Raw genomic sequence first — 14,493 nt, 5'->3', positions numbered from 1 at the left:
ATGCACCATGTTCTCAGATGGATGTGAGATTGATAGAAGAGAAAAGGGATCATAGTGGACCAGTGAGAGAGCTGAGACTTGAAATTGGGTTTTTGTGTTACCAATCCCAATGCTCTTTCCACTTACCACCCCACCCACACACACACACACCCCTTACCTGCTTACCCCCTTCCTAGTGTGTCTTCTATGACCATACTCAGCAGGCTAGGTATATTCATACCTAGCTCAGCAGCCACCCTCCCCAAAGCAGACCAGGCCACTGGGCAGAGTATCTACGATACTGGTATTCCCAATTGAGAAAAGCTCAATAGGTCAGTTTCGTCTTGGACCCCAGGGTACCTCCTGTCTCCATCCCCTGCCCTAGAGATCCAGTGCCCTAAGTATCTTCGTGGCCAGCAGAAGGAATCTTCTCAGCCTTTCCTATTTCCATCTGTCACCACTGTTTCCTCAGTCTCCCATTCACCAGAGTCCTCCCTCACCCACTGCATCCATTTTGTCTTACAGTAGATTTTTCCAGGTGATCGTCCAAAAGTGCCCAGCTAAACACTCCCTATTCTTCGAATGGTCTTCAAAGGCATGTCAGCCCCCACCCCCTTTCCTGTCCATTGAAGCAGGTGTAGGCAGGGCCTGAAGGGCTTTTAAAATTCTGCTCCCTCAGGTACCTAACCCCATTCTGGAGTGAATTCCCTTAGGGTAGGGGTTCTTAATTTTTTTTGTGAGCCTGTTGAAGCCTATGTACCCCACCTCAGTGTTTTAAAATGCATAAAACACATAAGATTCCAAAGGAAACCAATTATATTGAAATACAATTCATCAAAATATTTTTAAAACCAAATTTGTGGACTCCTTGAAATCCCAGGTTAAATACCCTTGCCTTAGAAAGTTCAGTTCCTTTGCAGTCTGAGGTGGATTTTACCACCTCTCACATTAAGTTAAGCTCCAGCCCATTCTTCCCCAGCCCCTTCTTAGATTCACCTTCCCTGTCTTGGCTGGGCTGTTCCAGGTAGGTCCTTAGAGTAAGGGCAGAATGAGACATGATAGAGAGCAACAAGATTTTATTAAGGGAGTGAGGGGGAAGGGGCAGAGAGCCACATAGGCACTGCTGGATCCTGGCCCTCATGGGCACTTGACTTCCTGGTGAGTGGGCACAGAACCAGTTGGGGGTTACATGAAGTCAGCCACCGTGGGAAATGGAGCAGTCACCTCAAGAGTCAGCTGCCATATATACAGGAACATTGTCCTCAGGAACTTCATCTTCGGGAACTTTGTCTTCACCGGTCACTGTGGGGAGGGCCTGATAAGTGAGGGTCCAGAATTGCAGGAAGTTGGTTCTCAGGTGCTGTTTCATCGAGTTGGCATTTATATCCTTGGTGATGTCCAGGTAGTTGCCATTCTCTGCAGTGTAAGGATCCCAATGGGTAGGGACTTCAGAATTGCCTGTGTTTGGGTCCCTTTAAGAAAAGCAAAAAAGCCCCAGTGAGGTCAGGTTTCAGGGTTATTGGTAAAACTCTTGATTTATGGCTTATAAATTTAATTTTTTCTAATCTATAAGCTTAAAACATGCCCCCCTCCTGCCTCCTACTTAAGAATTAGTGACCAATCCTAGAATCCAGTGGTGAAGCTGCTCCCTAGGCCTCATCCCCGGACCTTACCCAGTTTTGGCAAAGTTAGTCCAGTAGGCAATCATGCTACTAGAGACAGTCCGGTCCTGGGCCCGATAACCCAAGGGTGTGACAAAGGGCTTGCCAAAGACATACTGGAGGTCGTCAGCATGGTCAGCCCCCATCCAGTCAGGGTAAATAGGCATTCGAGAAGGATGGGAGAACAGGTATCTGTAAGTTTTGCCGCTCCTGTGGGAGTAAATGAAATAACTTTGGTGTGTGGGGACTTACCTGGGCTGGCCCAGCCAAGACTGGGGAAGGTGGATCTAAGAAGGGGCTCGGGAAGAATGGGTTGGAGCTTAACACTAATGTAAGAGTTTGTGAAATTCACCTCAGACTCAAAAGGAACTGTAATTATTCAGACTAAGGAAGAGAAAATTAAGGACTAGCCTTAGGCCTTCCTGTATACAGCTGGTATATAGAGGATGGCCTCCAGCTGTGTTCTCCATTCAGGAAGAACAGGAAAATTAAAGTTAAATATGGACATGGAATTGTAGAGGTAAAACACATCTTGGGAAATAGGCCAACTTCCTCATTTTATAGAGAAGCAAAGTGAAACCTAGGGAGGTTACAATGTGCTTGAAGTTAGGCATGGCTAACTAGTGGAAGAATTAGGACAAGACCACAGTAAAACAGTTGGACAGAGTTGTCCAAAGGGAGACCTCTAGGAAAGGGGATGGGAGGGGTGATAGAAGGGGGGGCAGACTGGGGAAAGGGGCAATCAGAATACATGCCCTCTTGGGGTCGGGGGGAGGGAAAAGATGGGGAGAAAATTTGTAACTCAAAATCTTGTGGAAATGAATGTTGAAAGCTAAAAATAAATTAATCTTAAAAAAGGGAGCCCTCTACCACTGTGCCCCCTATATTGAGTCACACCAGCAGGATGCTCTCACTTGGCATTGGCGCTGTGCTGGGCCAAGGCAATCTCTGTGGACACCAGAAAGAGGACATCAGTCTCAAATTCCACCACAGTCTTTTTCATGGTCTCTTGGGATGAGTCTCGGCTCCACTGTTGTGTGTAGAACTCATAGGTGGCATTGGCACCAGGAAGACCTTTTGTCATGGTGAGTCCAGAGACCAGCTTGTAAAAATCTTCACTACAGTGAAAAAGTAGGCATAGTTAGTATCAGATCCCCTTCTTTTTTTTTAAGGCAAGCCTATAATCCTTTTTTCTGTTTTTTTGTTAAATATTTTATATTTTTCCCACTTCTATGTAAAATTTGTTTTTTTAAATTTTGAGTTCCAAATTCTCTCCCTCCCTCCCTTACCTCCTTCACCTCTCCCCTTCATGAAAAGGTAAGCAATTTGATATAGATTATACATGTGCAGTCAGTCATGCAAAACGTATTTCTATATTGCCATGTGAAAGAAAACACAGAACAAAAAAAATAATGAAAGTTTTAAAAAGTGTTCTTCAATCTGCACTCAGATGCCATCAGTTTTTTTCTCTGGAGGTGGATAGCATTTTCCATCATAAGTCCTTCAGAATGGTCTTGAATCATTGTATTGCTGAGAAAAGCTAAGTCATTCATAGTTATTGCTTCTACTACTGTATACAATGTTCTTCTGGTTTTGCTCACTTCACATTGCATCAGTTCATGAAAGTCTTTCCAAGTTTTTCTGAGAACATCCCGCTCATCATTTCTTGTAGCACAATAGTATTCCATTACATTCATATACCACAACTTGTTCAGCCGTTCCCCAATTGTTGGGCATCCCTTCAATTTCCAGTTCTCGGCCACCACAAAAAGAGCTGCTAGAAACATTTTTGTACATATAATGTATGTATAGGTCCTTTTCCTTTTTCTTTGATCAGATACCCTTCTCAGAACTAACTGGGCATATACCTAAGTGACCAGGCTTGAGAACAGAAGGCCCAAAGTCTTAGGCTTTTCCCCCATCTCCCCTGAAAAATGCACCATTAGAATAGGTTGCCAAGTCAGGCCACTGGAAACATGCATGGCTACTTTCCAGAGAAGTCCAATGTTTTTCTGTGACCTAGTCTGATTCTAGAGCAATAACCAACCCAGATCTCCTTGTCCTCCAAACACTAATGTGTTTTCCCATCTCCAGACTTTTTTTCATGCACTTGCTTAGAATTCCCGACCAGTATCCCTCAAGATCTAGTTAAAATCTTAACTCCCAGCCACACCAGCCTAGAATGATCTTTCCACCATGCCTTGGAAATCCTAGAGCACTCATTGTCCATTCCATTTATTTGACAATCTAGTTGTCTGTTCTTATCTTGATCTGCTTTTATTAGCTGCTTATCTAGGTATGTCATCTTTCTCCAGTTGGACTGCAAATTCCCTGAGGGAAGGGACACAGTTTTATTCACCTCTTGCTTCTTCAATGCCTACCATAAGGCTGGACTTATAAATGCTTACTATATTTTTGTTTTTGCTTTGAATGGGACCATTGGGTGAGTTTTCCACTCCTCCATAGTCATCCCCTTACACATACAGCAGGCCTGGCCTTCTGGGGGTCTCCTGGTTACTCACTCTGTGATGCTCTTGTAGCTCTTGTCAATAGCAGGCATATCCACAGTGGCAAACAAGTGGCCATCCATGTCGTTGGTGCCAGCGATGTAGTCAATGTCAGCTGCGTTGGCAAAGAGGTTGATTGGATCATCAGGAATGAAGTCTCCATCAACGACTGGTGTAAAGCCCAGATAAAGCATCACAGGGTCTGGGGAAGCAAGGAGAAACGAGAGATGATTGGAAGGTCCTCTCAGGTCCATCTAGTCCCTCTCTCTGCCTTTCAAAGACAGGGTGTAATTTTCCTTCAAATTATGTCTAAACTAAATCCCTCTTAATGCAAAGTAAGATAATTTCTTTCATTCTGTCTTTGGAATCAAAGAACTATTCATTATACTGATCCTGGTGTACTAAATGGATAATTGTGATAACTGAGACAATAGTTAAATAAATGCCTGGAGATCTGCAAGAAAGAAAACGCTACAGAAATCCAAGCTATGAATATTTTTGGTGTAGTTAGTTATAAACAAAATGTTGTTGTTATTTTATGTTGCTTAAGTATTATGAATAGTAATGTTCTATCCTCATTTATGATTGAGTTCCCCAAAACTGTCTCTCAGAACAAGAATGTTAAAGTCGGAGGGACTTCAGAAATTGCTTCATTGAGTCCACTCATTTAGCAAAGAAGGGAAACTGAGGCTCAGAGAGAATTTGGACAGCAAGTGTACACCACCCTCCCCCACCCACTCCTAAACAGTCCCCACTCACATTCCATGCCCCTCAGAGGCAACTTATAGGCCAAAGTCAGAGCTCGGGGATCAGTAATCTTGAAACAGTTGGCCATCCTGGCAGTATCATCCAATGGGCATCCCACCTTGCTGGCAATCTGTTGATAAGAGGAACCCCTACCCTAGAATCTTTAGCATTGAATGGCAAGTTTCTCTCCCACCCTTAAGGAAGATTGGAGAAGGGAGAGGATGGGTACATGGGGGAAGGGCTCAACCAGTATATTTTCAGATTGGGATAGTTTATCTGACTTAGTAGTGTCTCCTGAGTATGGAGAAAGATTTCTGGGCATGCAATAAATAATGCAAGTGAAAAACCCCAACCAACCAAAATAAATAAATAAATGATGCAAGTGTTGTGCATGTTACATGTCAATGAAGGCAGCATCAAACTTGATGAAGATACAGACCCGCTGAGCTGCCCATCCCCACCCTGTCCCACCCCAGTAGGACAGAGATGGCCTCTAGCCTCAGGTTTCTTACCGATTTGGCCCAGAAGAGGGGGTCTTTCTGGATGACCCAAGGACTCAAGGCCACACCACTCTGACTGATGGCTCGCTTGAAGAGTCCCTTGCTATGGGGGCTTAGAGTCTGCAACATGAAGGCACCAGTTCAGCCGAGACCCAAAGTTCCGTATCCCTTGGCCCCTTTTCTTCTTCCCTCTGTTCTCTCTTCCTCCTCACTCCTCTCCTTTCTTTCTTCTCTCTCTCCCACTCTCTTCTCCCCATTTTTCACTTAGAAGCCATGACATAGAGAGAGTGCAGCTAGCACAGACTATACCACAATTTATGTTTCCTGGCTTAGGGTGAGATGAAGTGGGATCTCAGGAATCCCCTCCTTCCCTGAGATGAGCCTTACCTCAATCCCTCTTCCTCCCCGTTTCCTCTCTCTTGCATGGCTCATACCCAAGACAGCAGAATGGGGCTGCTCACAGGAGCATGTCCTCTCCCCCAACCCCTTTGGAGAACAATGGAACTATGGGGGCATATGAAAGGGGGAGGGAGGGAGGGAAGTTTGAAGCAGATCTTTCCAACTTTCAACGAAGTCCCAGACCTGGAGGGAGACACTGGCCCCACCAGCTGACTCCCCAAAGATGGTGATGTTGTCGGGGTCCCCACCAAAGGCTGCGATGTTTCTCTTCACCCATGCAATAGCCATGTGTTGATCCCAAAGACCAAAGTTACCTGATGGGAAAAAAGGAAGGAAGGAAATAAACCTTTGTTAGGTGCCTACTATATGCTAGGCACTGTGCTAGGTGCCTTATAAATATTTAATCATCACAACGATCCTGTACGGTGGGTGCTATTATCATCATCCTTGTTTTACAGTTGAGGAAACTGAGGCAGAGGCTAAATGATTTTCCCAGGATCACACAGCCAGAAAGTGTCTGAGACCATCCTTATACTCAGGTCTTTCAGGTTCCAGGCCCACCCTATCCAGTCCAGTTATCTTCCAACTCCTCTCCTCTTCCTCCTCCCAGGTGAAGGAACACCAAATGAAAACTCAACTAAGACGTCAAGACTTTTTGGAGGATAGTCTATGGAAAGGCAGAACCAGGCCCCAGATTTCTCTTTTTGCCCTCTTCTGCCCTTTATTGCTATTGATGCAAAGTGACTTTCGAGCCCCACAGTAATAATGTGTATAAAGCATACATATATGTGAGTATATTGTATGTGTATGTATATTTACACATATGTAGTGGATCTTAATCTAGATTTGTATACATACATACATACATACATACATACATACATACATACATACACATTGTGGCAGGACTGGGGACCTTGACCCTAGAATGAGGGAATTGTTGCTGAGGGGCTAGGAAGGGGAAACAAGAAGGGAATACTGAGCAACACTGGTCTGCCTTGTGCTCAGAAACAAGCAGACCAGGCTTCCCCCAGAGTCATGCAATGCCCTTTCAATTCTTTAACATCATGCATATATACATACATGTGCACACATGCACACACATGTACATAGACGTAGGATCATAGAGTTAGATCTGGAAAGGACCGTAGAAGTCATTTAGTCCAACCCCTTCATTTTACAGATGAGGAAACAGAGACCTAGAGAGGTTAGGTGACTTGGCCAAGGTCATGTTTGTCTGTATATACACAAACATGTGTATGTGTGTGTACATATACTTACATGCACATAATATATGCTTATATACATATATGTGACCTATGCTTTCATCTGGGGGTGTAGCCCCTCCACTAACAAAGATCACAGCTTTCTATGACTTAGTAATAGATGGTTTTTAAGAGTTCTTATGGCTGAGAAATTCATCTCCTGGCAGCCAGTTTGGTGCTCAGTCTGTCCAAACTGAGCTAGATTTCCAAATCAACATATCTAGCCCTAATCTCTCTCCTGAGCCCCAATTATGAATTGTCAACTGGTTTTTTGACATCTCAAAATGGAGGTCTCATAAGTATCTCAAAAATCAGCACCCTACACAGAATTCCTTATTTTTTCCTCTAAACCCTCCCCTCCTCTGAACTTTCCTATCACTCTCAAGGATGTCACCGTTCTCCCAGGCACCCAGACTTGCAATCTTTGTGTCATCCTCAACTCCTCACATGACCTCACCCCACATAGCCAGTCTGTTGTCAAATCCTGTTATATCCACCATCGCATCTTCTTTCCACCACTCGCAGCATCTTAACATAGGCCAGGGTGGGGAACCTGCATCCTCGAGGCTAAATGTGTCCTTCTAGGTCCTCAAGTGCAGCCCTTTGGCTGAATCCAATTTGTTCTGTGAAGTTTGGATTCTATCAAAAGGCTGCACTTAGGGGCAGCTAGGTGGTGCAGTGAGTAGAGCACCAGCGCTGCAGTCAGGAAGACCTGAGTTCAGACACTTGACACACTTACTAGCTGTGTGACCTTGGGCAAGTCACTTAACCCCAATTGCCCTGCCCTCCCCCCTGCAAAAATAAAAAAAGGCTGCACTTGAGGACCTAGAAGGTCACATGTGGCCTGGAGATTTGTTCTGTGAAGTTGGGATTCAATCAAAGTGATTTTCCTAAAGCACAGATCTGACCATCACCCCTCTCCTCCTACTCTGTGAACTTTGGTGGCTCCCTATTACCTCTGGGGTCCAACATGAAATCACAATCTGGGCCTTTCCTACCTTTCTACTCTTCTAATACTTTGATCTCCATCATGAATTCTACACTCCTGTTTCACTAGTTCACTTGCTGCTCCTAACACAGAGCGGACACTCCACCTTCCAACTCTGTGCATTCGAATGCCGCATGCCTTGAACAAGGTTCTTCCTCTTCTTGACTTCCCCGACTTCTTTAGGAAGCCTTTCCCTGTCCCTCTAGCTGTTAGCGCTTTCCACTCTAAGATTACCTTCCATTTACACTGCATCGATCTCGTATGTATTGTTGTTCAGTTGTTTCAGTCATTTCTGAGGCTTTGTGACTCTGTTTTGGAATTTTCTTGGCAAAGATACTGAAGTGGGTTGCCATTTCCTTCTCTGGCTCATTTTACAGTTGAGGAAACTGAGGCAAACTGGGTTAAGTGACTTGCCCAGGGTCACACAGCAAGTAAGTGTCAGAGACTGGATTTGAACTCCTGAAGATGAATCTTCCTGATTCCAAGCCCAGTGCTCTATCCACTGTGCCACCTACGCTGCCCATCTTGTACGTACTTAGTAATGTTGTCTTCCCCATTAGAATGTGAGTTCCATGAGAGCAGGGACCAAGTTTTTGCCTTTTTTTTTGTATCTCTGGTCTTTAAAACATTGCCTGGCACATGATAAGCACTTAAGAAACACTTGCTGACTGACTGACCGCAGGGTAGTCCTGTTGGCCTTGGTCTCCCTTGCGGGCTTGGCCAGATGTTATTTCAAGTCCCTTCCATTCGTAACATCCTATGACTCCTATAACTTTAGTCTCACTCCCCCATCCCTGGCATGCTAGGATTTGATATCACAGTGACATTTTTAGAAGTTGTTAGGTTCAAGAAAACAGGAATAGGAACAGCTCCCCAGAAAGTGAGGTCAGCTCCTATGGGGCAAAACCTTGTGTGGTTTAGAATAATAACCCCACTATTTGGTTTCCCTCCTCCAAGACCCTGAAGGGCCAGCAAGTACCTGGCAGGTTAGAGTCTCCAGTGCTGAGGAAGCCCAGAGGCCCAACGCGGTAGTTGAAAGTGACCACAATGACATTTCCTCGGGTGGCAATCTTCTCCCCATCATAGAGGTAATTGTTCAGAAAGTTGGCACCGTGGCCTGCCCCCATCAGGAAGGCCCCACCATAGATCCAGATCATGACTGGCAGGTTGCTAGAAACTAAAGAAAGAGCCAAGAAAGAACCAGGGCTAAGGGGAGAATTGGACAGATACTGGGGAAGGAAGCCTTTAGCTAGGGCTAAGCCTCTTTGCACTGCAGAGAGACAGAGAAAGGCTATGCTGCATACGGCATTGTGGTCCCAAGCACAGGCTGGAGCCTCCCATTGGAGTATGAAAGGGAGGGAATGTTGGATCTAGGGACTGTGAACCTGGGATGAGGGGATTGCTACTCAGGGGACTGGACAGGGAGCAGAGGGTATTCTCAAGAATCTCGGTTCTGGGATCAGAAACAAGCAGACCTCACCCTGCTCAGTCAGGCCCAGGCTTACCCTCCTAATCCCAACCTCTTCCTTTAGTCTCTGGGTTTCTAGGAAGCCAACCTTCAGTAACTCTACACTGCCTAATGAATAAAGTATGAATTTCTGACCATGAAATTCAAGGCCCTTCACAATTTGGTTCCACCCTACTTTTCCAGCCTTATGTCATACCGATCCCTTTCACATACTGTTCCAGCCAAATTGGACTACTTGTCATGCTCCATTTTTGTCCTATCCTTTCTTGCCTCCATGTTTTTGCTCATCCTGCCCCCCTAGAATAGAGTCTTTATCTTCAGCCACCCATCCACCTATCTACTGATGCCTCACCCTTCCTTCAAAGCCCAACTCGGGTATCATCTTCTCCATAAAAATTTCCATGACCAACCCCAGAGGAAAATGATCCCTCCTTATAGCACTTTGCCTAGACCTCTTTTGGACTTATTCTCCTATCCGTCACATATATCTGTATGAATGTCTTACCCTGCCCCACCCCCATCAGATAGTTCCTTTAGGAGAGGGGCTTGCTATTTTTAATCTATCATCAGTGTGTTACACAGGGTTTCATTAATTTTTAAGCAGGCACTTAATAAATGTTTACTGAATTGAATCTCAGGAAATAGACCAAATCTATTGAAGATCTAGAAGTCCAGGGTTCTTTCCTCCTAGGTGGAAAGGAAAAGATTGGAAAAGAGAGAGTTTCTGTGCCAGTGTAGACAGGCTACACTTCCCAGTGGTCTGTCTCCCTTCCCCCAGCCTGACCTTCCTTCCTTCCCTGTGGGATCCAAATGTTGAGGTAGAGGCAGTCCTCACTGCCATAGGTGTTCTCCTGAGTGAGGGTGGCTTGAAGACATCGTTTCTGGAAGTCTGTGGTCTTCAGGGTTCCTATAAGGAAAAGGGAGAAACAAGTCTGAAGCTGGGTGGGTCCCCTGACTCATGAAATTGATCCCCTCCTATAACTTGGTATTTTCTATTGTCTCACCTTCCCAGCCAGGATGGCGCTCAGCAATCTCCAGGACTTTGGGGGGAGCAGCATAGGGGATGCCCCTGAAAATATCCACTGAGTCACCACCAAAGAGACTCAGCTTCTTATTGACACCTTCGACAAAGCCCCCCTCCGTGTAGACGACTCCCAACTAGGAAAGGATGGAAAGGAATGAGTATTTATATATCACCTACTGTTCGGAGTGCTTTACAAATATTATCTCCTTCGATCCTCACAACAACCCTGGAAGATAGGTCCTGTTATTATCCCCATTTTGCAGTTGAGGAAGCTGAAGCAAACAGAGGTTAAGTGACTTGTCCAGGGTCACAGAGCTGAGTCAGTGTCTGAGGCTGATTTTGAACTCAGGTCTTCCTGACTCCAGTCCCACCGATGATACCTAGCTGCTAAACTAATTTTTTTAAAAATGAAAGTGTAATAAATCGACCCTAGGCTGAAGCCAGGAAAACTCTATCTGGTCTTGGGTTCCTAGACCTGATTATTTACTGGGTTATCAAGATCTCAGTCTCTAGGTATTAGTAGTTTGGAGTAGAGGATTTCTAAAGGAAAGGCTGCTCCTAACTTGCAGTAAAATATATTGGGAAAAGCACCAACTTTACTATCGGGAGATCTGGTTTAGAATCCCAGTTCTGCTGTGTAACTCTGGGCAAGGCACTTTCTTTCTCTATTACCTCAGTTCCCTCATTTGTAAAATGAAGACAGAGAACAAGGCGATCTTCTCGAGGTCTTGTCCAGCTCTAAATCCTGAAGGGATATAAAAATAAATAAGGCTGGAAAGGTAGATAGGAGCCAAAATGGGAAGGGCCTTAATAGCCAGGCTGAGGATTTGGTATTTCATCCTGGAGGCCATAGGGAGCCACTGAAGGCTTTTGAACAGGGAAGTGACCTGGGCAGACTCATGCCTTAGGAAGATTATTTTGTCAGTCAATGGTGTGAAGGACTGAATGAAGTGAGGAAGACACAAGAGACAGTGAGACAAATTAAGTCGTTATTATTGCCGTCAAAGGTGAGTTGTTAATGGATTCGTGTAAATGGAGATAAGACGACTGGTGGGAGAAACGCACCTGTTGAATTAGGCTGAAATGATGGGCTGAATCTAAGGAATTGAACAGCATGTAAAGTTTTGCACTTGGGTTAAGAAAAAAGTCATTGACGCTGTATGGGAAGAGTGGATAGGGGTGGATGTGGCTAGACAGAAGCTCCCATGAAAAATAACTGGTAGTGGGGGTGGGGGTGTGGGGAGAGGTAAGTAGATTACAAACTCATTTTGAGTCTGCAACGTGACGTAGCAGCCAATGAAGCTGGTACGGTCTTCAGTTGCATTAATAGATACACAGTGTCGAGAACGAGGAGCCGGTAGCTCTTTCTGTTCTCTCCTCAATCTGGAATATTGTGTACAGTTCTGGGTGTTACATTTTAGGAGGGATGCAACCAAGTCGAAGAGGAGGCTCACACCACGTTACAGAGAAAGTCTAGGGTAGTGGAAAAAGTAAGTAATTCGGGAGTGGAAGACCTTGAGTTCAATCCCAACTCTGCTCCATACATTTATGACTTCAGCCCAGTCATTACCCCACCCCTTTCCCTGTTTTCTTTATTTGGAAGATAAGGGAGTGGGATTATATGATTTCTAAAGTCCCTTCCAACCTAAAGTCCAATGATCTTGTGAGCAGGAGTTGAAAGAACAAGAGATATCATGTGGGATAGGAATTGAGGATTATAACCCGTAAACTGGAAACTCTTCAAGGGCCATATATCAGCGCCAACTATCTATTTCTATATCCATGGGACCTTGAAGGTATTAAGCACTTTAAAATGTTCATTAAATTAAGTTAAATTAAATGTTTAGCCTGGCAAAGAGACTTAAGGGACACATAATGGCTGTCTTCTAGTAGCTGAAGGGCAATTATGTGGAAGTGGGATGATCAGACATTTTTGCGTGGCCCAAGGGGCAGAACTAGAAGGAATAGGGAGAAGTTGTAGAGAGAAAGGTTTGGGCTCTATGGAAGAGAAAAAGTGTCTGAAGTGGAAAGGGTTACCTGTAGAAGTGTGGGGTTTCCCTTTACTAGAGGTCTCCAAGCAAATGCTAGATCACTTGTCAGGGATCATACAGAGGGGACTCCTGTTCAGGTGTGGGTGGTATGGGTTGGGCCAGATGACCCCTCATGTCACTTCAAATTATAAAATTCTATGATTCTGGATCTGAATGGGCAGTATCCAAGGGCTCAAAACACTGCTGGTTTCCTTCCTCAACTCCCAAAGATCAGTAGGGCAGGTTCCCCAGTGTTTCCCTTGATGGCGAAGGTGACTTTGCCCCATTGCCATCTTGGAGGCACCCCCATCCCATGAAACAAGGAAGCCCTGGGACCCAAGATGGGCAGGGAGGTCCCTGCTGCTTCTAACATCTGCTCAGTGGCTATTGCAAGTGTCTACTTTCCCATCCTCTACCCCCTAATTTCTTATGAATAAGAGGAAGATCAAGAGTAGGAAGAGGCCTAAGGGTTACCCAGCCTACAGCCACATTTCCCATCTACCTTCTTTCAACCTTTCCATCTAGCACTCAATGAATAGAGGAACCTGTTCCATTGTGGATGCTGCTCCCTCTCTTTCCTAAACACCCCAGTTCCAGGATAATACAGCTAAGATCGGGGGCATCTTGGAAGAGGAACAGACCCGAGAGAAGGGCAGCCTGAGAAGGAGAATAAGGTTGCCTTTTTCATATGTGATGGGGGCAGCTTCAGGATATAGCAGGTGGCCCTTCATTGGATGTCTTCAAGCAGAGACTAGGTCAGGTAGGTAAACTGTAGCAAGATTTCCCACTCTGGCATGAGTTGAACTAAATACCTACTGAAGTCCTTTGCCACTCTGAAATTCTATGATTAGGGAGAGGAGGCACATTGGAAGATTGAGAAATTGGAATAGGACCATAAAGAGGGCAAAACACTGGGAGCAAAAAACCTAGGTTTCAGTCCTGCCTTGCACTAATTACTAGTTGGGTGATTGTGAGCAAATCTTACTTTTGAGCAAGCCTCAGTTTTCCCATCTCTAAAATGGGGGTAACAGCCTTTTTTGTTACTAATTACTTTATAGGGTTGTTGAGAAGGGCCAAAGCATTATAGAATATAAACTATCATTATGTGTTATTGAGTCTCAAGAAGAGGAAGAAAAAACCACCCTATTTTTGAGGACATTTGTCCCAGTACCTATCACCAAAGAATTCCCTAATTTCTCTTCAGTCCCTACTTACCGTCGCTGCACTAGCAGCTGCTAGGCAACAGATCAGGCTGACGACCACCAACTCTGGGTGCCCCATGGTGTGTGTGTGGGTTTGGGTGTGTGTACCCACTGGCTGCCCAGCTAGGGCTATTAGGCATATATAGTGTGTAAGAAGCCAAGTTTGGCAGCTGTCTGATATTAGAGTGGCCCTCATTTCCTCCACCTCTCACTCCACCCTACGTTGGGGCCACTCACTTGGGGTGGTACCTAACTAGAAAGACAAACTTACTGTTCTCTGGGTGGGGGTGGGATGGGGAAGGGAGCAGAAAGAGTACTGGGAGATCCAAGGTTGCTAACTAACACACACATACACACACACACACACACACACACACACACACACACACACACATTTTCCCAAGCCTGAGAGCCCTTGGGCAAAACCCAATTGCTAGCATTACACCTGTGCATGTCTCTGCCTACCTGGGAGCAGACACAGGTGGCAGTGAGGGCAAAGGTCACAAAATCAAGCAGGGTAGGGGTTGCTAAGAGATCTCTGGCACCCATTATTAGGGTTCCAGCCTCCATTTTCTATATCAGGGAAATGGACCTGAGTTCTACCAAACCAGAATGAATTACTAGTATATGCTCTTCCAAAGGGCAGGCACCAGATCTGGTAGAGCTCCTACTTGGGCCCTACAGGCAGATGGGTATCCATTATGGGGAACTCTCAGTGATCTG

The 14,493-nt window shown here is 45.2% G+C and overlaps 1 protein-coding gene across 1 annotated transcript; it reads right to left on the bottom strand.

Moving 5' to 3' along the window:
• Positions 1-1,058: 1,058 nt before the first annotated feature.
• Positions 1,059-13,877, bottom strand: CEL (carboxyl ester lipase). The gene is made up of 11 exons (XM_036751909.1): positions 13,784-13,877; positions 10,519-10,672; positions 10,299-10,421; positions 9,026-9,223; positions 5,977-6,107; positions 5,407-5,514; positions 4,907-5,024; positions 4,163-4,349; positions 2,555-2,758; positions 1,653-1,850; positions 1,059-1,451 (listed from the first exon to the last, which is right to left on the bottom strand). The coding sequence occupies exons 1-11, from the start codon at positions 13,847-13,849 to the stop codon at positions 1,205-1,207; spliced, it is 1,734 nt and encodes a 577-aa protein (XP_036607804.1). The 5' UTR covers positions 13,850-13,877; the 3' UTR covers positions 1,059-1,204.
• Positions 13,878-14,493: the final 616 nt, after the last annotated feature.

Source organism: Trichosurus vulpecula, chromosome 3, assembly GCF_011100635.1.
Source record: "Trichosurus vulpecula isolate mTriVul1 chromosome 3, mTriVul1.pri, whole genome shotgun sequence".
In the NCBI taxonomy this organism is placed as follows: domain Eukaryota; kingdom Metazoa; phylum Chordata; class Mammalia; order Diprotodontia; family Phalangeridae; genus Trichosurus; species Trichosurus vulpecula.
This window is presented reverse-complemented; position numbering and strand designations above follow the sequence as displayed.

Bases quoted from the DNA above. Each gene is read 5' to 3' on its own strand.
- CEL (XM_036751909.1), bottom strand. From the start codon at position 13,849: ATGGGGCACCCAGAGTTGGTGGTCGTCAGCCTGATCTGTTGCCTAGCA. The intron at 6,108-9,025 runs GTACTTGCTGGC...TTTTCCCATCAG, and splicing joins TGGAGACTCTAACCTGCCAG to GTAACTTTGGTCTTTGGGAT. The intron at 1,452-1,652 runs GTAAGGTCCGGG...CTTTTCTTAAAG, and splicing joins ACTAACTTTGCCAAAACTGG to GGACCCAAACACAGGCAATT.